The following is a 27,774-nucleotide window of genomic DNA, read 5'->3' as shown; positions in this document are numbered from 1 at the left end:
ATGTGCTTCATTCAAACTATTGGATATGAGAAACTATGGGCATACACATTTATTGAGAACTTCCTATTCAACTATTTCTTGAATTCATACCTGATGTATTTCATAACTGCAATACCTGGGCTAAATAATCCAAAATGTTGATGTTTATTCACTCTGAGGCTTTATTTAAAAAATATGACCAAATTTTCCATTGGCACTCCCAATACTCTTCCCAAATCATCCAAAGCCCAGATGCTATAATAATCTTCCTAACACCCTCTTACTGAGACTCCCCTTGATTCCCTGTGGTGTGTGTTCCCTTTGCTGCAATGAATAATACATGAAACTTTTTCAATTCCTGGTGTAATCTTGACCTTAAAGGCTTTGTTTGGTGGGATCTAAAAGACATATCAACCAATGGCAAAGGATTACTTTTTATTTTCGTCCTGATTTTGAAATGGAACTGTGGGGCCCCTGTGGGGCTCTCCTGGGTACAAATCCTTTCTGTGTCTCTGGTTTCTTGTTTGTAGCAAATAGGCTTCATTCAGACTCCTTGACCTTCCCTGAGTTCCAAAGGGCAGATTCAAACTGTTGCTAATCAGGGAAGGGACAGAAACAAGGGAGGAGCAGTCAAGAAACAATAGTGCAGCCCTGGGAATATACATAACAATATCTTTGAGTTCTTCTGCTGGAACTAAGGCCCCTACCCTGGTGGAGGATGGTAACTTCAAGCTGAGCACCTCACCACCAACCAACCAGAAGAAAGCTGCACACCCTGCATCCTTCACGCCAAATTTTGCCTATAAAGACTTTTATAGGCAAAACCACCAGGGGTTTCAGGGTTTTAGAGCACAAGCCACCCATCCTCCTTGTATTGGCGCCTTTACAGTAAATGCTGCATTTTCCTTCACTACAGTCCAGTGTCAGTAAATTGGTTTACTGCCCACAGGTGAGCAGACCCAAGTTTGGTTCCGTAACAATTTGAACAAATTAACAATAAAAATAAATAAATATTCTTTAAGATAGGAGAAATTTGAACACTGGATATTTTGGTATTAAGCAATAATTTATTTTTCAAGGTGGGATAATGGTATTGTGGTCAGTTTTCTTCTCTCCAAAGAAAAGTTATGTTTTAGAGATACATGCTTAAAAATCCATAGATGAAGTGATATGTCTGGTATTTGCTTCCTTGGGGGAGAAGTGGTTAGAGCTGTACTATTGCCAAAATACCAGTAATTGTTAAAGGTCGTTAATGAGTTAGGTAATTATTTTGTTCTTGTATATGTCGAAGTTTTCCAAAGGTCTTTTTTAAAAAGACTCCTTTAGGAGAGCTTAATATTCCAAGTTCAAAGAAAAGGCCATAGCATGCACACAGAAAGAGTGAAGCATTCCGGTTTGGAAGGCGGGGGCTTTCTCTTATCTCCCACACCTGAATCAAGGCTGTTAAACAGGTGTTCCTAAGTGTCTCGGGGAGATAAAAGTCTGAACTACATGAAATTTTATGTAGAACCCAGGTGTGCCAGAAGCTTTAATTAGCAGGCTCCTCTACTATCCCATCAGCTGCTGTTTGTTCTCTACCTATCTCACTCCATCCCAAGAGTCTCCGCGCACATCCAAGATGGTGGGTCAGGACCGTGAAACAGGTCAGCTCTCCCTCCCAGAGCGCGCGCAGGGGCCGGGATACGCAGGCGCATTCCAGCTTCCCTCACGACCTTGGCGGATCGCGCCTGCGCGGTGGGGAGCAGCTCGCGGCTCCGGCTCTACCTTGGGTCGGCTGCAGTGTGAGTCTGAGGACGGCCGAAGTGGTTTGCTCGTTTAAGATGAGGTTTCTGCTACTTCTCCTGGTGGCGGCGTCAGCGGTGGTCCGGAGCGATGCCTCGGCCAACCTGGGTGGCGTGCCTGGCAAGAGATTAAAGATGCAGTACGCCACGGGGCCGCTGCTCAAGTTCCAGATTTGGTGAGTATGTGCGCCGGCGCCCCGCCGCCCCTTCGCTCGGCGCCTCTCACTACGCGAGGCCGCGGCTTTGCGGCCTAGAGAGCTGAACCTTCCCTGTCCCGGAAGAACGGTGCCAGCAGCCTTCCGCTGCCTACCTTCTCCGGGGCTCTTCCCGGGGATGGCCAGGCCGCCTTCTTTGCCTCCAGACACAACCGCTCACTTCTTTTTTGGTTCCTATAATGGAGGGCATGGGGAAGGAGGGCACGAGAAGGTTAAATACTGAAAGGCGAAGACGCGGGGACACTTGTCAGTACGGAGGACGGGTCGGCGGCGTCACTCCATGGCCACCCGGCTGCCTGCGGAGGTGGGCATGAGTCGGCGCAGGGTCGGCGGAGGAGCTGCAGCGTTTGTTTCCCGATTAACTTCCTCTCGGCTTTCGCGGGGTACGCCAGGCGGCCTCGCTGCCCCGCTAGGCGAAGGTCACCTCGGGTCGTTGAAGGAGACCCGCGAGGGACAGACGCCTTTTTCTCCAGGATCCGCCGGGGTGACTGTTGGGTGAGAGCGTAGGGATTCTGACAGCTGATAAGCTTGGACGGGGAGGCTGATTCTCCGTTTGCAATTTCTAAAGTGTTTTTGTAAAGGAGCACGTTGCTCTTCTGACAACCTTTCGCTCCCAGACAACTGCATCTTCTCCCCCACTCCCCTTACTCCCGTGAGTTCTGCCTTTTAAATCTCTTGGGCATTCAGAGAAATAGAAAAAACAACCCTTTTCCCCCCACACCCGGCATTTTTCGACAATGTTCTGTAAGTGATTTTGTGGTTACCTAGTTTGGTATTAGAAGCAGAGCAGTAATGCATGGGATAAGGTAAGTGGTGTTGGGGACGGTTTGAAAGGCTCAGATTAAAAACAAAATTGTAAAGTTGTGGAAATTAGAATCCCGTATCTCAAAAGGTGACGTTATTTCAGAATAGGATGGTTGGATTAGTAAGTCTTCAGAGTCCTGATACTTTGGAACATTGGTGTTGTCCATAATGCATTTAAAATCAGCTTTTTCAAACTTCATGTATTAATATAAGTGTACTAAAGTTTAGATTTTCTACTTATCCAACTATTTTTTTTTGCTTTATCTTTAAAGACTAAGCAAATCTTTAATATTAAATCAATTTAAGTGCTGTTTAAAGAGAGTCAGAAAATAAGATGGTAAGTCTTTATTTTTGGAGTGAAAACTAAAAACCTTGCAACTTCCTTCTGATTAAAAAAAAAGCTCTCTGTAGTGTTTACTGTGTGCTTGGCATATATCATCATATCATCTTTCGTATATGATACTGTAAGGGGCAGTTATGGCTTGATTATTCTGACTTTTTTCTCCATATTTATTTTTTTCCATTAGAAAGTGGCAGTCATCTTACTAATAAATATTGTTAAGGATTAAGTGTGATACTTTTGGATTTAAGTAGTTAAAAAAAAGACTGCATTTTCCAAGTTATGTAATTTTTCTATTTTGTATATCTTGGTTTCACTTGGGCTTTTCCAAAATACTCTTCTTTTACAGTTGCTTGTATTGGAATACTTGTCACAATAATTTAACAAATGTACCTTATAAAGTTTTGAAAATGTGTAAACAAATGTAGGGGGAAGGGCATTTAGTCCTTCAAACTAAACTTTTAAAAAAGTCTAAGTACTTCAGTTAAACTTTTTTTTTTTCAGTTAAACTTTTGATACTTAATTTTTGTTTCCTTTCCTTTTTTTTTCTTTAAGTAGAGAATTACAAAAGTCTGTTAAGTATTTTCTTTTGCAGTCATCCTGAGCATGTTACATACAAAAATCCTTCCCTTTTTTTTTTTAATCTGTAGATGGGAAATAACTATTAATATGCCCTATGCCATACCCGTTACAGGTAAATTTGCTTGTTTGTTACTTTTTCCCCCAGAGATTAATGTGTATATAGGAAAGTGAATATTTGGTTTCTGATTTTGGTAGAGTTTCTTGGGCATTTATTTGCAAGTTTGTTTGGGAAAGGAGAGGAAGCGAAGACAATTGAGGGTAAATATGTGAAAATTCTTTTAATTCCATTTGAAATCGGAGTGCTATAAAATGCAACTTTTCATTAATTACCAATGTTAACAAAGGAGAAAACAATTTTTACCTTCCTTTCCATTGCTTTTGTCCCTTATTATTTTATATTTATTATGAGTACTCTTTCTTTAACTTTAGCTCAATATATCATCTGTTAATTGTGGCACTTTTGTAATTGCTAATAGAAAAAAATAACCCAACACATAAATGGAGTTGAAGGGAGAGAGATCAAGCATGCAAAATAGCTTAAAACAAACGTTCCTATTTTGTGTTGATGTATTTTCTCAGTAAATCCTCATTCAGTACCTGCTTGTGCCAAGGGCTAAAGATACCTTGGTGAACAAGACAAATGTGGCTCCTCTGGAAGCCTACAGAGAAGCACAGACTTACTTTATGTACCTGAGTGTTTGATTTATTACATCCGTTGATTGAGCAATTGAATTAGGTAAGTTTGATGACATTGATTGCATATTTGGGGAAAAAATTTGTACTGCTTATTTGGACGTTTAAGTATTAAACATAAAAAAGGAAGTTCTCTAATCAGAGCTTAAAATAAAGTTCCCTCGTCACATTTTCCTTTCTTGTGATTTTTTTTGTGTAAATGTATTCTGACAGGTACTGTTTGGCATGTTCGTATGCATGCTTTTTTCCTCCCATACATGTGAATTAACATGTCATCAGATTTACAACATTTTATCAGTTGTTGGAGTTTAAAGAGATTACTATCTACAGCTGTTTATGGTTAACAGTTATTTGAACATTTGACAGTTGATTTACTAAGAATAGCAGGTTAAAGTTAATATATCAAAACATAAGCAGAATACAGCAGAATTTTCCAGTTTTTGTTAATTTAAGAATCCACTGCTATAATTTTAGGACAACCAACTTCTAAATGGAGTTTTAAGAGGTAAATGAAGCAACTACTAGAAGAACAGATTTTAATTGAAATTTATACCAACTTAGCCTTTGCTTTCATGGTATAGAGGCAAGAAAATAAAGGCCTAAGTCTGATTTGGGTGTTGATACTGATCAAGATTAGTAAAATGCTGAATTGAAGAAATCTGAGAAATTGGGAGTTATAGAGATCATGTTAGTTACTTAGACAACATTTGTATATTTAACAAATATTTGTGCACCGACTGTGTGAAGGTGCTTTGCTTGGTGCTGGGAATTCCGTTCAGTGCTCTCATAGATGTTAAAGGCAAGAGTAGAAGGCAGTCGTTAATCCATGGACAACACATAAAATTACAGTTGTGTTAATTGCTGTAGGAGATTAATATGATATGAAAGAGACCTAGTCACAGGGTCAGGGAAGGTTTCCAGGAGAAAATGAACTTTGAACTGAGGCTTGAAGGATAAAATGTATTTAGAGAGCACTGTTGGGCAATGGAAATAGCACGTTCAGTGACCTTACAGTAGGAGAGAACATAATTTTTTTTTTTTTTGCTATTATATCAATTGTACTTTTTTTTCTGAATTTTATTTTTTTATATAGCAGGTTCTTATTAGTTATCCATTTTATACATATTAGTGTATACATGTCAATCCCAATCTCCCAATTCATCACACCCCCACCCCCACCCCCCGGCCACTTTCCCCCGTTGGTGTCCATATGTTTGTTCTCTACATCTGTGTACCTATTTCTGCCCTGCACACTGGTTCATCTGTACTATTTTTCTGGGTTCCACATATATGCATTAATATACGATATTTGTTTTTCTCTTTCTGACTGACTTCACTCTGTATGACAGTCTCTAGATCCATCCATGTCTCTACAAATGACCCAATTTCGTTCCCTTTTATGGCTGAGTAATATTCCATTGTATATATGTACCACATCTTCTTTATTTATTCATCTGTCGATGGGCATTTAGGTTGCTTCCATGACCTGGCTGTTGTAAATAGTGCTGCAGTGAACATTGGGGTGCATGTGTCTTTTTGAATTATGGTTTTCTCTGGGTATATGCCCAGTAGTGGGATTGCTGGGTCATATGGTAATTCTATTTTTAGTTTTTGAGGAACCTCCATACTGTTCTCCATAGTGGCTGTATCAATTTACATTCCCACCAACAGTGCAAGAGGGTTCCCTTTTCTCCACACCCTCACCAGCATTTGTTGTTTGTAAATTTTCTGATGATGCCCTTTCTAACTGGTGTGAGGTGATACCGCATTGTAGTTTTGATTTGCATTTCTTTAATAATTAGTGATGTTGAGCAGCTTTTCATGTGCTTCTTGGCCATCTGTATGTCTTCTTTGGAGACATGTCTATTTAGGTCTTCTGCCCATTTTTGGATTGGGTTGTTTGTTTTTTTAATATTGAACTGCATCAGCTGTTTATGTATTTTGGAGATTAATCCTTTGTCCGTTGATTTGTTTGCAAATATTTTCTCCCATTCTCAGGGTTGTCTTTTCGTCTTGTTTGTAGTTTCCTTTGCTTTGTAAAGGCTTTTAAGTTTCATTAGGTCCCATTTGTTTATTTTTGGGTTTTTTCCCATTACTCTAGGAGGTGGATCAAAAAAGATCTTGCTGTGATTTATGTTGAAGGGTATTCTTCCTAGGTTTTCCTCTAAGAGGTTTATAGTGTCCAGTCTTACATTTAGGTCTCTAATCCATTTTGAGTTTATTTTTGTGTGTGGTGTTAGGGAGTGTTCTAACTTCATTCTTTCACATGTAGCTGTCCAGTTTTCCCAGCACCAATTATTAAAGAGACTGCCTTTTCTCCACTGTATGTCCTTACCTCCTTTGTCATAGATTAGTTGACCATGTGGGTTTATCTCTGGGCTTTCTATCCTGTTCCATTGATCTATATTTCTGTTTTTGTGCCAGTACCATATTGTCTTGATTACTGTACCTTTGTAGTATATAGTCTGAAGTCAGGGAGCCCGATTCCTACAGCTCCGTTTTTTCCCCCTCATGACTGCTTTGGCTATTCGGGGTCTTTTGTGTCTCCGTACAAATTTTAAGACTTTTTGTTCTAGTTCTGTAAAAAATGCCGTTGGTAATTTGATAGGGATTGCATTGAATCTGTAGGTTGCTTTGGGTAGTATAGTCATTTTTACAATATTGATTCTTCCAATCCAAGAAGGGAACATAATTTCTTGAGGCCAAGGCTGCTGACCTTAAAGATCAAAGAGAAGGTAGCACAGACCCTGGAAGGTCTGGATGGCTATGTTAAGGAAAAACCAGTAAGTATCATTGTGGAAAAGACATTGCAAGGAACACAAAAATAGATGTGGGGAGACCATTTTAGGGGACTCTTGGAGTTGCCCAGGCAAGAGACAATGGAGCTTGAAATAGAAGGGTGGTGGTAGGAGTAAAGGGACAGGTTTAAGAGATTTTTTTGCCGATAAATTTAGCAGTTCTTGGTGATTACATTATTTGAGGGGCCGGAGAGGTGGCATGCAGTGAGAGGTGTCACAGGTGACTCCTGAGTTCTGGAGCGATGCTGTGCCATTCACTGTAGTGATAAACAAAGAAGACAATTTTTATGGGTTTTTTTTGCAGGGCATTGGGAGGGGGAACTGAAGGGGATGAATCCTGAATTTAAAAAAATTTGCATAGGTTACAATGTTGTGTTAATTTCAAGTGTACAGCAAAGCGATTGTTATAGATATACTATATATATAAATATATATAGTATATATTTTTACTTATAGATATATGTAAGTATATATAGTATATATATATTTTTTCAGATTCGTTTCCATTATAGGTTATTACAAGATGTTAAGTGTAGTTTCCTGTGCTATATAGTAGGTCCCTGTTGTTTACCTGTTTTATATATAGTAGTGTTTATATGATAATCCTAAACTCTTAATTTATTCCCCCCACCCCTATCCTGTTTGGTAACCATAAGTTTGTTTTGCTTTGTTGCTGAGTTTTTAAAACTAAAAACACAGCAGCCAGGGGAAAATCCTACAAAGAAATTTTCATCTCCCCAAAATAGTCACAGTAACTGAAACTAAAAATTTAAATAACAGTTATTATATTTCTCCAAACCTACAATATGATAGGTTGTAAGATACACCATTTTTCTGTATACCGCTCAGAAGGAAAAAACTGTGGCCATTTAAACTGTGACACACTAATGGTTATAAGATAAATCTTGGTTTTTGAAAAGATGCTAAATAGGAAGAATGTACTACTTGGAAACAGTGAAGTAAAGGAGTAATAAGATAAGTTGATTCAGGTTGTAGAGTAGTACAGAGTGCTCTAGAGAACAAATAAAATGGTGGCTGCTGCACCTGCCACTATGTTAGAATTTTGAAGTTACATAGAATTTAGTCACCAGTTTTGTTTGTTTGTTTTTTGCGGTACGGCCTCTCACTGTTGTGGCCTCTCCCGCTGCGGAGGCGGGCTCAGCGGCCATGGCTCACGGGCCCAGCCAGTCCACAGCATGGCATGTGGGATCTTCCCGGACCGGAACACGAACCCGTGTCCCCTGCATTGGCAGGCGGACTCTCAACCACTGCGCCACCAGGGAAGCCCTGTTTTTTGTTTTTTGTTTTTTACCATTTTAAGCAATAAATAGCTCAGGAGCTAACTGAATACCGTGCACAAAATAGTTGTTTCTTCTTAATAATGAATGAAGTACCTTAGTTCAAAGCTTTTAGATGTAAGTAAAATATGAATGGTTTAAGGTTTTATCTTCTCTTACAGAAAATGGGAACATTGTTTCCTTACAGTTTGCCATTAAGGTAAGTGGTAGAGATCAAATTTAATATATTATTTGGAAATCTCATAAATAACCTCGTAGATTTTGAATGGTATAGGTACTGGGAAGGTGAGCATTTACTGGACTAGCAGTTTGGAGGCCTAGTTCTTAACTCGATCTGCGTTTTATCTTCTGAATGACTTTGGGGAAATATTTAATCTCTAGCTCTCAACTTGTTCATCTGTAAAATAAGGGTGTTGGTTGCATTCCAGTTACCTCTAATATTCTATTATTAGATACTGTAAAGAAGCTTGAAGGAAAAAAGTAAAAGCATGCATGTATGTTTCATTTCCATCTTTGTCACTTAAGAGTGTAGTTGGAGTCCTCTGGTTCATTTGATTTTTGTCACCGTCCCTGCTTTTCAAAAAGGAAAATCATGTTTTCACATACTTTATCTTGATTGGGGTGTAGCTTGGGAGTGATAAGGAAGAAATCTTGGTCACAGATTTTAGCACGAAGTGCTCATAATCAAGCCCTTGTTTTGTTTGTTTTAATTTTTATTGGAGTATAGTTGATTTACAGTGTTGTGTTATCAAGCCCTTGTTTTTTTTTGTTTTATTTTTGTGGTACGCGGGCCTCCTCCTGTTGCGGCTCCGGACGCGCAGGCTCAGCGGCCATGGGTCCCCAGCCGCTCCGCGGCATGTGTGATCTTCCCGGACCGGGCACGGACGCAGGCGGACTCTCAACTACTGCACCACTAGGGAAGCCCAGGCCCTTGTTTTTAATGTCCCCTTTTTCATGCCACTTGTTTTCCTGTTTTGTCCAATTTTTAGGAAGATACGAATTTGTTTTTCACAGTAACATTTGAAGACCAGTTGTCTGGTGGGAGAGACAGACATGTAAACAATATAACAGTAAACCACTCTGTTCTGAGTGTTCTAAAAGAAGTCTTAAAAACCCAGAGAGAAGAAGGATTACTTATTCAGGGAGAGTTGGAAGGCTTTGCAGAGGAGGAAATGAAATTTTGCAAGGGTATGGGGAACTCCACCAGGAGATACAGAGAATGAGCTTTACTATCTAAAAGAAGAACACATGCAAATGAAGCCTGACTCAGCATAGAGGGGGAGGAGGAGACAGGAAATGAGGAGAGCTGGAGTCAGCTAATCAGTTAAAAACACCTAGCACAGTGTACCTGCTACTGCCATTTATCAAGTGCTCGTTATCGTAACTTATTATTTGTATTGTCTTTAATGTTGTAATAAGACCTGCAGTAAATAAACCTTTGAAACCTTTACTTATTGACTTTCAGCTTAAAAAAGTGAAAATAGCTCTCTGGCTGTTGTTGCCGAAAGCTCAGCTTCTCTGTACACTGGTGCGGAATCGAATCTCAGAGACAAAGTTTTGGGTGAAGTAGAAAAGGATAGCTTTATTGCTTTGCCAGGCAAAGGGGAACACAGCGGGCTCCTGCCTTGAAAAGCTATGTGTCCCAACCCAGGAGGATTTGAGGAGGAGTCTTACAGCAATAATTCAAGGGTGGGGTCACGGACAAGGTTAGGGTGTGTGCAGGGTCTCTTAATCTTGATGAGCTTCTCTGGTCCCTTTAATCTTCCCTCAGGTGGTTTCTTGGCTGCTCCTCCCTTGATTAGCAACTGTTCATGGAGGCTGGAGTCTTGCCTGTAAGAAATGGGGGACAAAAAGGCTTCCATGCCCTGGAGCCCCACAGGATCCTTCTCGGTTTCACTGTGAAAATAACATGTTAACTGTAAAAATAATTTTTAAAAAAGTATATGGAAGAAAGTGAAATATCCTTGTAACTCTTTAATAACATTTTGAAGAACCTCCTTCAAGCCGACTCTTCGCGCAGAAACATAATGCTATATAATTTTATATTAGTGAGTTTATAGTTGTATGCTTTTTTTGAAATTTGCCTTCCCCTCATCACTTATCTTTTCATATCGGCAGATACTGTTCTGTATCAACAGGCACAGTACTCCATAAGATGGGTATTCTTTAATTTATTTAAGTCACTGAATCTGTTTGTTTAATATTTATGTTTGTAAGGCCAACTGGCCCGAGGCAGGGGAACACAATCAGATTCACAGGTTGCATCAGACTGAAATTCTCCGGACCACCCAGTTCCAGAAACTGCCCTGGAGACATTCCGGACCACCCAGTTCCAGGAACTGACCTGGGGACTTTGCACCCGGCCCAGCCTTCCCGCCTTTCGAGGGGCGGGACTAACTGTCCCCCAGGATACCCGAAAAGACCACCAAATAAGGAATACCCTGCGCCCTCCCAGATTCACCACACCCCTTTCCCTTCTTCCCCTATAAAATCTTGCCCAACCCTCGCCCGGGTGCGACTTCTCTGGCCCCTTTCTCTCGGACCAGTGAACCTCGCCCGGAGCGCTCCCTAATAAAGCTCACTTGAAGCTTTCCTCTGTTTCGCGGTGCCGTTTGTTAAGATCCGACCTTACAATGTTGGTCCTAATTTTTCATAAAATTACTTTGTTAAGATGACTGTCCTCAGATATCATGTGTGCTTGTCCAATTATTTCCATAAACTAAATCCATAGAAGTAAAATATTATGATTACGTTAATGGGTATCACATTTAAAATTTTGACATGATTAAACTAGTTAATATTCCTACCAGAAGATCTTAAAGTGGGTTGGGTTTTTAAAATTCTTTAGTTTATTGCACTGTAATTAGAGAATGTGACATTTGCTGTTATGTTTTATTCCGCGGACATACTGAGGCCTTAGGCCCAGGAAACAGCCTCTCAACTCTGAGGGACTATTCTGAAGAAGGGAGGAGCCAGAATATATAGGAGTTTAAAAAAAAAAAAACCTCCAGGTTATCGGAACATCAAAAGATTACTGTTAATTAAAGAAAACCAGACATCTCAAGTTAATGAATTTAGTGCTTTTCTGTGTATGGGAAGATGCAAGAGTCTTTTTCCATCCTGAATCTCCTCAGGGTGCACAGCTGGGGGTGTCTGCAGTGGCTTGATGGTTGCAGCATCCTTTGTTTACTGATAGTTGGTGACATTCTTCATCCACCTACTTATTAGGCTTTCTTTGTGACCTAACATAGATGGTCAATTGTTGTAAATATTCTGTGGTCTCTCAGGGTGTTTTCTATAGGAAAAAACTGATGTATCTGTGGATTCCATTTATTGATGATACTATTCAGATCTTCTGTACTTTTTATTATTCATCTTCTAACACTGATTCAGTTTCCCACCCACCAATTTTCTTCTTCAGGGCCTTAAAATATTTTTTTAAATTCTGCTTTTGGTTTTGAGGTTTCTTACAGTCCTTCCTTACCTCTTTTATCATCCTTTTCTGCTTCTTGCAGAATATTTTTGGTTGTCGGTTCTTGTTTTGAATCTTGTTCGATGTTTTTGCTCTTTCAATTTGTGACACTTTTTCCATAGTCCCTCGGGTGTTTTGTTTTGTTTTTTCGTTCCTGTTTCTCAAGCAAGACAAGGGAAACAGCTTCGGATATTATGAATTGATGAACTGTATCTTCTCCATTAGACTGTTACAGCTTACTCTCTCTTCTTCATTAGAATGTTGCCAGCATCAGAAAGGCATAGATTTTTGTCTGTTTTGCTTGCTGCCGTATATCTTTAGAGCCTAAAACAGTACCTGTCATCAGGCAATATTTATTGAAAAAGTGAGTACAATCTCGTGGTAGTCCACTGTGTTTGGTTCTGACATAACCTATTTTCTCCCTCCTCACTTCCCTTTAAAAATTCTTAACTGGAGTATAGATCAGTGTTTTCTGATACTGTTCCTTTCAGGTGGATTTCTACTTGCTTGACCTCTGGTTTGGTAGCTTTTAGGCATAGAATGTGATACATGTAAAACTTCAGTTTTGAACATACTCTTCACTCAGTAACCTTCTCGACCTGGCCTCCATCTCTGCTGATGGGGCTAAACTTCCAGAATTCATTGTGTTATTGTCAGTCATCTTCCTGCTGCTCTTATTGGCCAACACACCCTTACAGCTTATCCTGTTGGTGGTTTTCTTTCTTAGATCCCTGGGTTTTTTAATCGAGTTTATTCTCATGTCTGAAGTCAGTCTACAACCAACAGGTAAAAGTATAAGACAAACAGGAAAGCAGGAAAGCAAACAAGAGACATATCCAGTTTTGCCATTGAATTAGCATAGAACACAATATATTTTTTTTATCAGTCTCTCTAACAAATGATAAAAATGCACCGAGCATGAATTTTATGGTGTGTGAATTATATCTCAATTTTAAAAAATGTATTGAAAAGAATAAAAGTGTTGTAGGAAGGGGGACCCCTTCCTGAGAGTGGGCTCTTGTCTAACACTTGGGAATGAATTGTCCGAGGAGATACACATGCTGACAAAGCAAGAGACTTTATTTGGAAGGGGCGCCTGGGCGTAGAGCAGGAGGGTAAGGGAATTCAGGAGGACTGCTCTGCCACGTGACTCGCAGTCTCGGGTTTTATGGTGATGGGTTAGTTTCTGGGTTGTCTCTGGCCAGTCATTCAGACTCAGGGTCCTTCCTGGTGGCACGTGCAACTGCTCAGCCAAGATAGATTCCAGCGAGGAGGATTCTGGGAGGTGGACATGTGGCATCTCCTCTCTCTCTCTTTTTTTTTTTTTGCAGTACGTGGGCCTCTCACTGTTGTGTCCTCTCCTGTTGCGGAGCACAGGCTCCGGATGCGCAGGCTCAGCATGCGCAGGCTCAGTGGCCATGGCTCACGGGCCCAGCCGCTCCGCGGCACGTGGGATCTTCCCGGACCCGGGCACGAACCCGCGTCCCCTGCATCGGCAGGCGGACTCTCCACCACTGAGCCACCAGGGAAGCCCCTCCTCTCTCTTTTTGACCTTTCCCGAATTCTTCCCTTTGGTGGTGGCTTGTTAGTTCGTGTTCCTGACAAGGATCTCCTGTCATAAAATAACTCATGCACATTGTTACTGTCTTTGCCTGGCCAGGGCGGGCGGTTTCAGTCAGTGTTTCCTCTAACAGAAGCATCAAGTTATGTATGAAATATTTTAAGATGAGACAAAAATTCCTGCAAAATGCGGGTAAGTCACCATTTATTGAATGCTTTTATCAAGTCACTTTTACCGAGTGGCTGCCATACCTTATAAATCTGTTGATGAGAAATGCTTTCCAGAGTAAAGAGATAAAATTCCACAAAGAGCTGAGGAACTTACACAATTTATAAATTCTTTTTTTTTTTTTTTTTCCCTGGTACGCGGACCTCTCACCGTTGTGGCCTCTCCCGTTGCGGAGCACAGGCTCTGGACATGCAGGCTCAGCGGCCATGGCTCATGGGCCCAGCTGCTCTGCGGCATGTGGGATCTTCCCGGACCGGGGCACGAACCCGTGTCCCCTGCATCGGCAGGCGGAGTCTCAACCACTGCGCCACCAGGGAAGCCCACAATTTATAAATTCTTTGTGGAATAGTCTGCAGCAAAATTTTCCTGAAATGTTATGCCAAAGGTATAGGAAAACTAGAAACTAGTGATCGCAAGAATAAGACACAAAGAAGGAAGAGAATAAAAACAGATCATTAATTGAATTTTAGGTTTATCAAATCTTTGGAAAAAACTCTAAGGAAGCCTGAATTTTTTTTTTTTTTTTTAATTTTGGCCGTACCACATGGTATGTGGAATCTTAGTTCCCTGACCAGGGATCGAACCGAGCTCCCTGCAGTGGTAACGCAAAGTCTTAACCACTGGAGCGGCAGGGAAGTCCCAGGAAGCCTGGAATCTTAGAAGCCATGTTAGGCATATTTTGTATTCGTATGCGTTTTTACTGTGGTGGCCACTGCGGTGCTCCTAGAGTGAGGCAGCTGGAAGGGAAATCACTTGATTTCATATAATACAGTTCTTAAACCTGATAAGCTCATACCTGTTTAGTGCTGTAAACGCTAAGGTCTGTGATACAGAGTGAAGTAAGTCAGAAAGAGAAAAACAAATATCGTATGCTAATGCATTTATATGAAACTTTAAAAAGCGGTACAGATGAACCTATTTGCAGGGCAGGAATAGAGACAGATGTAGAGAACAAATGTGTGGACAAGGGGGAGGGGGAGAATGAAGTGGGAGATTGGGATTGACATATATACACTACCATGTGTAAAACATAGCTAGTGCCAACCTGCTGTATAAGCGCAGGGAGCTCAGCTTGGTGCTCTGTGATTACCTAGAGGCGTAGAATGGCAGGTGGGGTGGGGCGGGAGGGAGGTCCAAGAGGGAGGGGACATATGTATACATATAGCTGATTCACTTCCTTGTACAGCAGAAACTAACACAACATTGTAAAACAACTACACCGCAATTAAAACAAAAGGCTGAGCAAGTTCTGATGTACATTTTGATCTTCATTCAAAGGACTTCATTCAAAGTCCTTTTTTTTTTTATTGAAGTGTAGTATAGTTGATTTAGTGTTTCAGGTGTACAGCAAGGTGATTCAGTTAGTTTTTCAGATTCTTTTCCATTATAGGTTATTACAAGATATTGAATATAGTTCCCTGTGCTATACAGTAGGTCCTTGTCTTTTATCTATTTTATATATAGTAGTGGGTATTTGTTAATCCCAAGTTCCTAATTTATCCCTCCCCCACCCCTGCGGTAACCATAAGTTTGTTTTCTATGTCTGTGGGTCTATTTCTGTTTTGTACATAAGTTCATTTGTATCTTTTTTAGATTCCACATATAAGCGATATATGCTATTTGTCTTTGTCTGGCTCATTCACTTATTATGATAATCTCTAGGTCCATCCATGTTGCTGCAAATGGAATTATTTCATTCTTTTTTATGGCTGAGTAATATTCCACCATATATATGTACCACATCTTCTTTATCCATTCATCTGTTGATGAACGTTTACGTTGCTTCCATGCCTTGGCTGTTGTAAATAGTGCTGCTGTGAACATTGTGTGAGCACTCTTGTTTGTAATTTTTAAAAAAAGCGTTTATAAGGTTAGTCTGTTCACTCCTGAATATCTTGTTTCTTGTATGGTTTATAGAGCCCCTTGTTCAGATTTCATTGCTTAAAACACTTAGAGCAGGTAATGCACCAGACAAATGTCTATTAGTGCTTCTACTAAACAGAGCAAGGAGAAGTAAAGATTACCTCTAAAAACCCAGTGTTCATTGCATTGGTCAATGCTGTTGACAATTAGAAAGCATGGTAAAAATACCTTCCTGATTTTCTGCATACACCATGGGAGAAATATTAGTTGACATTCTTAGAATGCAAGTAGAGAAACCAGTTTTGAACTGCTTTAAACAACATATTTGGAAATCTGTTTAAAACTACTAAAAGAATAGTATAGAATCCAAAGGCAGGAATGCATCAGTGCCTGAAGATGGCCTGAAATAGAAAACTGAAAGGTCTGAGAGGACTTCATACACTCTTGCTCTGGCTCACATCTGTATTCTTCTCAGTAAAATATATTTCGTTTTTCTTTTTCTCTTTGAAGATTGATTTATCTCCTCAGTCTTTTTTTTTTTTTTTTTTTTTTACTATTTAAAAAATTTATTTATTTATGGCTGTGCTGGGTCTTCATTGCTGCACATGGGCTCTCTCTAGTTGCGGCACGCGGAGGGCTATCCTTCATTGAGGTTTGTGGGCTTCTCATTGCAGTGGCTTCTCTTGTGGCACACGGGCTGTAGAGCTCGTGGGCTCAGTAGTTGTACATGGGCTTAGTTGCTCTGCGGCATGTAGGATCTTCCCGGGCCAGGGATAGAACCTGTGTCCCCTGCATTGGCAGGCGGGTTCTCCACCACTGTGCCACCAGGGAAGTCCTCCTCAGTACTTTTGAAAGACTACCACTCTCCTCTACCCTACAACAGCTCTGATTAAATGTTTACCTGTCTGGAGATAGTTACTTTTTAAAATTCCAGTTCTTCATTTTTAGGGAGGAAACTCAAGCCTTCATGACAGGCTTGCATTTCTGGAACATTAGATATTGGCAAGGGGTTGGGTGTTATTGTATAAACATGATCCAATCCTATGTGTGGGTGGGAGGATAATTGGAGGGGAGGTTATCGTAAATAAAAGGGGAAGGTGAGTTCAAGAGATGCGAAAAATAGAAATCACAAGTATTTACTTCATAACAGTAAATATCTGAGATTTTGCCCCGTTTTCCTTTAATAAGGAGATAGGAGAGGTTGGGGTTTGTGACAGACTCAAGTTGATATAAGTAGGCATTTGACTACAGTTAGGGGCAGATGTTAGTATAGAAAAGGAAAAGTGGGATGGTTGGCACCATGGATTAGGAGACTGAAACTTGATGGACTTAAAAAAGCACAGAATCTATTTGAAATAACATGGACAAATTGCTTAAATTTCCTTTCTGTTCATTACAGAAAGATGATCTAATTTGTATGCAAGTTCTTTCTTTTAGAAAATTAATCTTAGAAAAGTATTGTGTAAAATATTTTAAATTAAACAACTGCAAAAGTTGACTCCATATAGTAAGATATTTTTGTATTGCAAGAAGGAGATTTGCAAGGTGATTAGGACTTAAATTAAGATTTCTTTTCACAGTTTAATTTACTTAAGGGCCTTTGGTCCAGGGGCAGAAGAAATAGGCAGCAGCTACAACATATTTTTAGCATGTTTACATATTTATTCGTTGAAGGTATACTCTGAGTTGTATAGTTTTACTCACTGACCCAGAAAGAGTGAAAAGTTGAAAGAACTGGGTGTGGTGGTAGAGGTGGAATGATTACTGGCTCCTTACCATGTGTGCCTTTAATTTAACATTTTGCCCACCTTGATAAACAGTAGGTATGTTTTATTTTGGAAAACATCTGTCAGCAGTAGAGATGGCTATTTCAAAACAATTTGAACATTTGGGGAAAATTATTACATAGGGAAAAAGTTACTTGTTTTTTCTTCACAAGTCTCAAAGCAAATATAGGGAGGAAAGTTTACTAATGCATAAGTAAACTTGCCTAAAAATAGGTTGTGTCAGTCTTGTAAACTACTTCATTTTTCAGAAATAAGAAATGTACAGTTTGTTTTGAGGTATAACACATTAGTTTCAGGTGTACAATGTAGTGACTTGATATTTGTATATATTGCAAAACGATCACCACGATAAGTCCAGTTAATGTCCATCACCATACAGTTACATTAATTTTTTTCTTGTGATGAGAACTTTCAAGATCTGCTCTCCTAGCTACTTTCAAATATGAAATACAGTATTATTAATTACAGTCACCATGCTGTACATTATATATCCCCACGACTTTATCATTTTATAACTGGAAATTTGAAGAAAGTTACAAGGTTTAAAGTCCTTTTTATATTTCAAGATTATGGATTGATTCTGTTTGAAATTTGATACAAAGATTTGTGACTTAACTGAGGAGTTGAGACCTGAAGAACCAAGGATAGAGTTAGGCTTCTGAGCATAATAGCCAGAAAACTGGGTGACTAGGAGGACTCTGACCTAAAGTGTGGCCTACATATAGACTATACTTTCCTTTACGAAGGGTTGGAAGTCCCAGAGCAAATGTGAGGACTGTTGGGGTCCACAGGCTTAGTTCACCCAGAGGGAGAATCTATATCTTCATCATGGAAGAACCTCAAGAGATATCTGCTATTTTATGGGTACTTGATTGTGGCTTTGTGGACACAGGGAAGGTTAGCTCTTACATCATCTAACTTTTATTGAGGTTTAATGGAAAGGGCCTAGGATCTCAAATCACAAAGTCTGTGTTCTGATCTCAGCCCTGACTAAGGGCAGGGACCATATCTGAAGTCACTTGATCTCTCTGGGTTTCAATTTTTTCCCCTTCATCTATAAAAAAGGAAATTTCAACTCAGTAAGTCTCCAGCTCTCAATTAATGCATTAAAAGTTATCTACTGTCATTTTAGATCATCAACTCCATTGTAAACACCGATGCAAACTTAGGCATTGAAATCAGGTGGCATTTCTTGGTTTCAAGGTAGTTAGGCATATAAGTGCTTTACATTTTTTTTGGTAGTATCTTCAAAACAAAAGCAACATTAAAATTTTCTTATATAGAAAGCAGTTGTGAATCTGACAACAGTAATAATAAAATGTTGGATAAGGTGAATGTTTAGGAAAGATAAGGTGTCTGGAGATTAAGTTCTTTTAAGTATTTAGTTAATAGAGACTTGTCTCCCTTTGCAAAAATTTCATACTTTTTAGGGACTTAATCTTGTGTGAAATTTTCATTCTAAATGTAAAAGAAGTATTACTTGTAAAGAAAGAGTGGTGAATTTCTCTCTTTTTTTTTTTTGAAAAGTGAGTTTTCTTACATTGAGATCTACTAATATTTGGACTGGTTCTCCCTATCAGATTTAAACTTGTTGCTGATCCCTTGAGTTGGTCGTGGTGGTGGTCGATATTTTTTTCCTTAATGATTGTGGTATTTTTTTCCTTGATGATCGTATGATTGACAAAGTTGGCATCTCGGGTTTCACCCTACTATCTTACTGATTCTGCTCCCTCCTACCAAGTGGTACCTTCATTGCTTTATATTGTGTTTTTAATGATAGACATCGTTACAGGTATGAGATGATAATTCATTGTGGTTTTGATTCGCATTTCACTGTTGATTAGGGATGTTGAGCACCTTTTCATCTACCTGTTGGCCATTTGTATGTCATCTTTGTGAAAATGTCTATTCAGCTTTCCTTGCCTTTTTTTTTTTTTTTGGATGCACCCAGCTTGCAGGATCTTAGTTCCCCAACCAGGGATTGTACCCAGGCCCCTGCAGTTGAAAGCACTGAGTCCTAACCATTGCACCACCAGGGAACTCCCCCCCCTTTTCCCTTTTGCGGTACGCGGGCCTCTCACTGTTGTGGCCTCTCCCGTTGCAGAGCACAGGCTCTGGACGCACAGGCTCAGCGGCCATGGCTCACGGGCCCAACCGCTCCGCGGCATGTGGGATCTTCCCGGACCGGGGCACGAACCCGTGTCCCCTGCATTGGCAGGCGGACTCTCAACCACTGCGCCACCAGGGAAGCCCCGCCTTTTCCCATTTTTTAATTAGGTTATTAATTTTTTGGCTATTGAGTTGTATGAGTTTCTTATATGTTTTAGATAGTAACCCCTTATCAGAGGTTATATTTGCAAGTATTTTCTCTCATTGTGTAGGTTGCCCTTCATTTCATTTTGTTGATGGATTCCTTTGATGTGCAGAAGCTTTTTAGTTTGTCATAGTCCCACTTGTTTATTTTTTGCTTTTGATGCCTTTGCTTGTGGTGTCAAGGCCAAAAAAAAATCATTGTCAGGACCAGTGTCAAGGAGCTTACTCCCTATGTTTTCTTCTAGGAGTTTTATGGTTTCAGGTCTTCTGTTCAAATGTTTAAACTGTTTTGGGTTGATTTTTGTGTGTGGTGTAAGATAGTGATCCAGTTTCATTCTTTGCATGTCCACTTTTCCCAACACCATTTATTAAAGAGACTATCCTTTTCCCATTGTATATTCTTGGCTTCTTTGTTAAAAATTAATTGACCATGTATGTGTGGGTTTATTTCTGGTTTCTGTCTAATTGATCTGTGTTTCTGTCTTTATGCAACTACCATACATACTGTTTTGATTACTGTAACTTTGTAATATAGTTTGAAACAAGGAAGCATGGTGCCTCCAGCTTTGTTCTTCTTTCCCAAGATTGCTTTGGCTGTTTGGGGTCTTTTCTGGTTTTATACACATTTTAGGTTGTTTGTTCTATTTCTGTGAATAATGTCATTGCAATTTTGATATGGATTGCATTGAATCTGTAAATTGCTTTGGGTAGTATAGACATTTTAAAAATATAAATTCTTCTGATTCACGAACATGAGATATGTTTTCATTTATTTGTGTCTTCAGTTTCTTTCATTAATGTCTTACTAAAGTTTTCAGTGTACTTTTTTCCCCCTGTATATTCATTCTGGTGGCATATCTCCCTTTTCTTGCTGGGGCAACAAATATCATATATCCATAGCCTAGTTTTTCAGAGATTTTAATGAAGGTGATGGGATGCTGTTGACTTAATTTCTGGAGTAATGACATAGATTACTGTCATATTGCTGAAAAGTATCTTCCCAATCTTTGTTTTCCTTTGCAAAATAGAATCAAATCTTAGAGTCAGAAAGGATCTAAGAATTTTTTTTTTCTAAGAATTTTTCAAGTTTCTTTTATTGTGATTGAGCAGGCATGTTTGCCTAGTTAAGGGTAGAGTGGGAATAAGAAACAGGGTGTCATGTCTCGTGCCTTGGTATTTTTTTAAGCTTCCTGTGCCCAAATTTTGAAAGTCCCTATTTCAGATAAATAAGAGTTGTTTTCATTTCAGTGTTTATACAGTTGTTGATACCAACAACAACAACAGAAAAAAAGGCAAAATGATTTGAGAGCTCAGAATATGGTGGATTCTCTGAATAGGTATTTGTTCCTCTCCAACAGTAACCCAGATCTATAAAGTTTAATGTTCTAATAGAAGGATTTACTTGAAGGGAAGATAACTTAAATATGTGAAATCTATGAAAAAAGTTCATGTATCCAGCATCAATCATTATTAGTTTGTGACTGTTCTTGAGAAACATATTTAATCTTGGTAATAATTTTTAGGCTTTGTATAACTACAAAATAAATCTAGTCATATTCTAAACGACCTAATTGGAAGCACTTTCGTTTTTCTGCAGTGTTTCCTGAGGTTATAGGCGGGTGTTTGAGGAGTACATGCGGGTTATTAGCCAGCGGTACCCGGACATCCGCATTGAAGGAGAGAATTACCTCCCTCAACCAATATATAGGTAAGTAAATTTCTGTAGTTTATAAACGAGTTTTTTAAGTGAATTCTTTCACATTTGTAAATAAACTTTTGTGAATTGGTTCAATTAACTTTCCTTGGTTATTATAATTTCTTAGTTGGTTATAATTTACAGAGAACAGTTTTATAAATGGCAAGTTTATTTGATCCAAATATGGAAGAATTTTTCTGTAACAAGGAATAGAGGAAGATCATTTCAGAGATGGCAACCCTTCTAAAGATGTGTTTTCTTATGTAATTTTTATTGTGGCCATAGATCAAGAACTCCTACAATTTTTTTTTTTTTTTTTTTGCAGTATGTGGGCCTCTCGCTGCTGTGGCCTCTCCCGTTGCGGAGCACAGGCTCCGGATGCGCAGGCTCAATGGCCATGGCTCACGGGCCCTGCCGCTCCGCGGCATGTGGGATCTTCCCAGACCAGGGCACGAACCCGTGTCCCCTGCATCGGCAGGCAGACTCTCAACCACTGCGCCACCAGGGGAGCCCAAGAACTCCTACATTTTTATAGAAAGTCAGTGGTACAAAATTCTGTACTGTTAAAATAGTATTTTTAAAGGCCAGTGCTCTATAGTTTTATAAATTACTTTTTGATTGATTCAAAAGATGTTAAACATTTTTGTTTTAAAACTGCACAATAAAATTTAGTTACTAGTTTTTTCCTAGTGTAACTGGCAATTTTTAGATTTGGTGTTTAGAAAATGTCTATACACATAGACTTGAGTTAAAGAAATTTTGAAGTAGATTCGAAATTGCAGCTTCTGATGAATTTCCTTCTTTTCTTTTAATAGACACATAGCATCTTTCCTGTCAGTCTTCAAGCTAGTGTTAATAGGCTTAATAATTGTTGGCAAGGATCCTTTTGCTTTCTTTGGCATGCAAGCGCCTAGCATCTGGCAGTGGGGCCAAGAAAACAAGGTATGTAATGTAATAGCTTTGGTAGCTGTAGGTTCTTAGTTGTCAGTGAGATATTTTAATGGATTCTTCTTCTTTCTTTCTTTCTTTTTTTTTTTTTTTTTAAGTACTTTTTGCTATTTCAACTTAAACCACTTTTTATTTCTGGGCAAAGCACTTAACCTCCTTTAGCCTTAGTCTCCATATTTATACATTAAGAATGATTAGGTCTTACCTTTTTATTATTTGAAGGACAGAGAGGTGTTACTTTAGTAGAACCTGGGCACAAAATAATTTAATACCTGCTTTTGATTTTGATTATATAAGTTGGGCCAAATCATACAGCAAAACATAATATATACATGATGTAGGCCTTTTATACCAACTAATATGGGTATTAATAGGTTTATTCATGTTAAAAATGGGATTTCCACCAATTTATTCTTATCAGAATTCTCTGTTTTTATTATTTGTTCTTTGACTTTTCTGTTCATGGGTAACCTAAAGCAGATTACCTGAAACAATTAATATAAATATACGTAAGAATCTTGTGCTGTTTATTTTATTCTTTGGTAGGGTCTTGCTGCATCATATACTCTTTCCAGATCTCTCATCTGTTTTACTTAAAACCATCTTTTCTGGAGGGTGTACCTTTCTGCTGTGAGAAATGGGAATAATTTCTCTCTTGAATGAGATTACTTAGGCTTCCTTCTAATAAGTATTCTCTTTTGGAGTCCTCTGGTCTTATCCTTTAGTTCTAGGCTGAGACTACCTTTAGCCAACTCCTAACATAGCTGTACTTCTTTTTCTTAGGGAATCACTTATTTCCAGTCACAGGCAAGGCTTCTTAACATAAACATCCTTAGGTGCTACCTCTAATTCAGATGTGTCTCTACTCTGTTATTAACAAAATATTGATTTACATAGGATTAAGAATTAGAAATTAAGTACTTACTGATAATGTTTCGTGCTATATTTGTTCATTCTGTTGATTCTAAATTGTCTTTAGTGCATTTTACTTCTTTAGGCTTATAACATTGTCAATCTACTGTGGAAGAGGATACTTGAAGGCTGTAGCTTTCGTGACACTTGACTTGTGTATTGTTCTCATGAAAGTAGACTTTGTGCCCAAATGCTAGGATAACTTCTGTGAAATCAAAGCCCACCTAGCTCAAGTGGGGTTAGGGGAAATCTCCTTCTCATCTGCTATAGGCATTTTGATTTATTTTTCTGAAACAGCTGGCTGTGAATTGACATCCTCACTACATCCTGCTTTTAGGTGATTTTGTTAAATTGAAACTTTTCTGTTCAACAGGAGCCTCTGATCTTTTGGGACAGTATAGATTTGCCTTCAAAAGGTGAATGAATGTAACTTAATATGCTAGTGCTTTCTAACCAACTTTTTTTTAGTTTGACTTAAAATGATTTGTTTGGAACACGGACAGGTTGTGTTGAATACAGGGAGTTGCTGACTAGTTGCATCGCTAGTCTTTTGTGAGTTCATACATTATATTATAAAAATTCTAAAATGAACCCTTCTTATGCTGGTAGTCTTTTGTTTAACTTATTAAGGCCATTATGAGATTTCTAGAAGTTTTATCTTTACATTAGGAATAACGTAATTTCTTCAGAATGTATAGAGCTGTGAATTAATGTTGCAATTTTCTGTGTACACTATCTGAATATATGGAGTAGCAGTAATAATTTGTATAGAAACTTAAAGTAGATTTAAAAAGAGCAATTACCAAATAAAAATGAGACGATTTAAAAGCTTACTTAATTTGTGATGTTGTTTTGATTTGAAAATGAGTTTACCTATTGTACTTAATTGTATTTTCTTTTAGGTCTATGCATGTATGATGGTCTTTTTCTTGAGCAACATGATTGAGAACCAGTGTATGTCAACAGGTGCATTTGAGATAACTTTGAATGGTAGGTTCTGAATAGTTTGCATTCTGTGATAAATGTTAAATGATTTATAATAAGCATCAGGCTTTTCCATTTTTCATAATATGCTAAATTATCTCTTTACATGGTCCTCACCTACTCCCATGGCTTTAGAATAACATCTATATGATGACCCTTAAATGTATAGCTCTGGAGAGCTCTAGACCTCTCTTCTAGGTGTTATAGCCAGGAATCCTGAACATTACCTACTCCCAAACTGTTGATTACCTCAGCTTCCTGCAATTCTTTTATACTCCAGTTTGCTCCTTCCCTGACATTTCTCACTTATTTAAGGGCACCATTATCATTCTACCCAGTTGCCCATGTCAGAAACCTAGGATAACATCCTAGGTTTCTCCCTTACTCTCCATATCTAATGGATTACCAATTTTTCTCAATTCTACTTTTTACAGTTTTCAAAAATCTTCTATTTATCTTCATTGCTAACCACCCTAATCCAAGCCACAATTATCTTGCTATCCTCTAACATATTCTCTAAACCAGAGGTTGGCAAGTATGGCCTATGAGCTAACAGTGGCTTTACAATTTTAAAATTTCTTTATATTAATTTTTTTTAATTCAAGTATAGTTTATTTATAATATCATGTAGGTTTCAGGTATACAGCACAGTGATTCACATTCTTTTCAGGTTCTTTTCCCTTATAGGTTATTACATAATATTGAGTATAGTTCCCTGTGCTGTATATAGTAGGTCCTTGTTGGTTATTTATTTTATAGAAAGCAGTATGTATATGTTAATCTCAGCCTCCTAATTTATTCTTCTTCCCACCCCCCTTTCCCCTTTGGTAACCATAAGTTTGTTTTCTGTGTCTGTGAGTCTCTTTCTGTTTTGGAAATAAGTTCATTTGTGTCTTTATTTTTTAAGATTCCACATATAAGCGATATCACATGATATTTGTCTTTCTCTGTCTGGCTTACTTCACTTAGTACGATAATCTCTAGGTACATCCATCTTGCTTGGTGGCTCTTACTTTTTTTTTTTGGCCAAGCCACGCAGCTTTCTTGATCTTAGTTCCCCGACCAGGGATTGAACCTGGGCTCCAGCAGTGAAAGCACCAAGTCCTAACCACTGGACCACCAGGGAATTCCCTCTTATATTTTTTAATGGCTAAAAAAATTAAAAATACTTTGTGATGTGGAAATTATATGACATTCAGACTTCAGTATTCATACCTAGAGTTTTGAGTTTCATCACTGAAAAATTTGTGGAAATATATCTCCCTGGTTTTATAAGTACCTATATGGTATCCTTGATTTTGCCTCTTGGTATGTAAAGCCTAAAATATATACTATCTGGCTTCTTACAGAAAAATTTGCTGACACCTGCTCCAACACTTGAGTCATTTAAAAGAAAATTTTTTTAATGCACATTTCATCTTGTTGCTTCACTCCCTCAAGTTTATTAAATGGCCTTATTTTGTTCTCAAGATAAAGACCAGAACATTTAACATGGACAAAAGGCCCTGAATGATGTAGCCTGGGCATGGGCAAACCATAGCCCTGTGGACCATGTCCTCTGCTACCTGCTTGGTAAATAAAGTTTTATTGGAACACAGCCATGCCCATTCATTTATCTGCTTTCAGGCTACAATGAATGTTAAGTAGCTGGGACAGACTATGCATCTTCTTGAGCTGAAAATGCTTACTTTATAGTTTCTTGATCCCTGATCTAATCCCTGCCAACCTTTCCAGCCTCCCTTGTACCACTCTTCTATATTTCAGCTTTCACGTTTAATAATATCTCCCAATTTTAATAATCTCTCTCTTTTAATGATAGTAAGTACAAAGGCTCCTTCCCAGCTTCTCATATATCCCTCTCATAGCATCTTCTAGTTTTGATTTTTAGTATACAAATGTGATTTTGTAGCTATTTATATAGTTCTTTTTATATTTCCCCTACTAGAATGTAAACTCCATGAAAGCAAGAAGCTGAATTCTATCTCCAGCTGTGTGCTTAGACAATACATGTTTATAGAATGAATGTCTATTATAGAATCATCTTTAATGTGGAAGGGGTGGTACCATTTATTTTTATAGATGTACCTGTGTGGTCTAAGCTGGAATCTGGTCACCTTCCATCCATGCAACAGCTTGTTCAAATTCTTGACAATGAAATGAAGCTCAATGTGCATATGGATTCAATCCCACACCATCGATCATAGCCCCACCTATCAGCACTGAAAACTCTTCTGTAAGTAGTTTAAAAATACAGTAACTATGTATAGGTATCAGTTAATTGTCATGAATCAGCAAGATATTTCATATATTAGCATAATATATATAGATATATATAATATTAGATATTGCATATATTGTCAATTGAGTTTCCAACTTAAGGTTTAACAGATGGTTGTCTTCTTCATTAAAATTTATAAATGACCAAGAGAGTTTGGATCTGCTAAAATAAAGTAAGGTTGTACTATTAATTTTATGTTTAAGGCTTAGTAATTGGGCCTGTAACATCTTTTTTTTGACTTGTGAACTTCTAATGGCCAGAATTCATATACTGTACATACATTGTACATATATACCCTCCCCTTACCTTCAAATAACTAGTTCCTAAAACTATGCAAATTCTTTTCACATGCTCAAGATAGAAAATTTATAAGCAAATGTGGGTGAACATAGAGAGGTGAAAGTTAGTTAATTTTGTTTAACAGAGATGTACTCAGTTCTTTTCTGATCAGTGAGTGGATTTTACAAGAGTGAATTTTGAAACAAAATATTTTTTCTGTGTGTCTTTCAGACATTAAGGGAGTTTTGCAAGAGCAGCGTGACTGACATTATGAAGGCCTGTACTGAAGACAGCAAGCTGTTAGTACAGACCAGATGCTTTCTTGGCAGGCTCGTTGTACCTCTTGGAAAACCTCAATGCAAGGCAGTTTTTCAGTGCTGGCACATTTTGGAATTCTGCACATTCGTGGAGTGCAATAATACTGTATAGTTTTTTTTTTCTTCCCCAAGTCCACTCGGTTAATAGTTTTTTAAAAAAATGCAGACGTTACTACTTGCACTTCTTTTTTTTCGGTCATATTTGAAAAAGTAGAAAATTGAGTTGCAATTTGATTTTTTTTTTCAAAGATGTCTGTTAAGTCTGTTGTGATTTTATATGAATTTTCCTTTTTTATAGTTTAAAATTGATCCTTTTGGGACTAGAGCTGTAGTTCCCAAATACTTTATAAGAGTTTATCAGACATCTCTAATTTGGTCATGTCCAATTTATATAGTTTTCAAAATACTGCGGATTGTGAACAGCACATTATATAAGATTATGGGGGGAAATCCTATATCCAGAGTACTCTACCAATTTGTGTATGTGTGTGTGTGTGTGTGTGATTACCAGAGAACTACTAAAAGACCAACCACTTTTTAAATCCTGTTAATGTAGTTCAAGTGTCCTGCCTTGACCAATTTAATGAGTTGATTACCTGGGCCTTTATACTTAACTCAATAAAAAACTAAGCAGATGTAAGTTAAA

At 38.4% G+C, this 27,774-nt stretch overlaps 1 protein-coding gene across 1 annotated transcript; it reads left to right on the top strand.

Moving 5' to 3' along the window:
- The first annotated feature begins 1,700 nt into the window (after nt 1–1,700).
- Nucleotides 1,701–27,774, top strand: SELENOT (selenoprotein T). The gene is made up of 6 exons (XM_029214579.1): nt 1,701–1,936; nt 21,312–21,422; nt 22,226–22,352; nt 24,173–24,260; nt 26,334–26,487; nt 27,043–27,774. The coding sequence occupies exons 1-5, from the start codon at nt 1,800–1,802 to the stop codon at nt 26,456–26,458; spliced, it is 588 nt and encodes a 195-aa protein (XP_029070412.1). The 5' UTR covers nt 1,701–1,799; the 3' UTR covers nt 26,459–26,487; nt 27,043–27,774.

Source organism: Monodon monoceros, unplaced genomic scaffold (genome assembly GCF_005190385.1).
Source record: "Monodon monoceros isolate NGI ecotype Baffin Bay Population unplaced genomic scaffold, NGI_Narwhal_1 Super_Scaffold_11, whole genome shotgun sequence".
NCBI classification, from domain to species: Eukaryota; Metazoa; Chordata; class Mammalia; order Artiodactyla; family Monodontidae; genus Monodon; species Monodon monoceros.
Note: the sequence above shows the minus strand (reverse complement) of the source record. Positions and strands in the feature narration are given on the sequence as shown.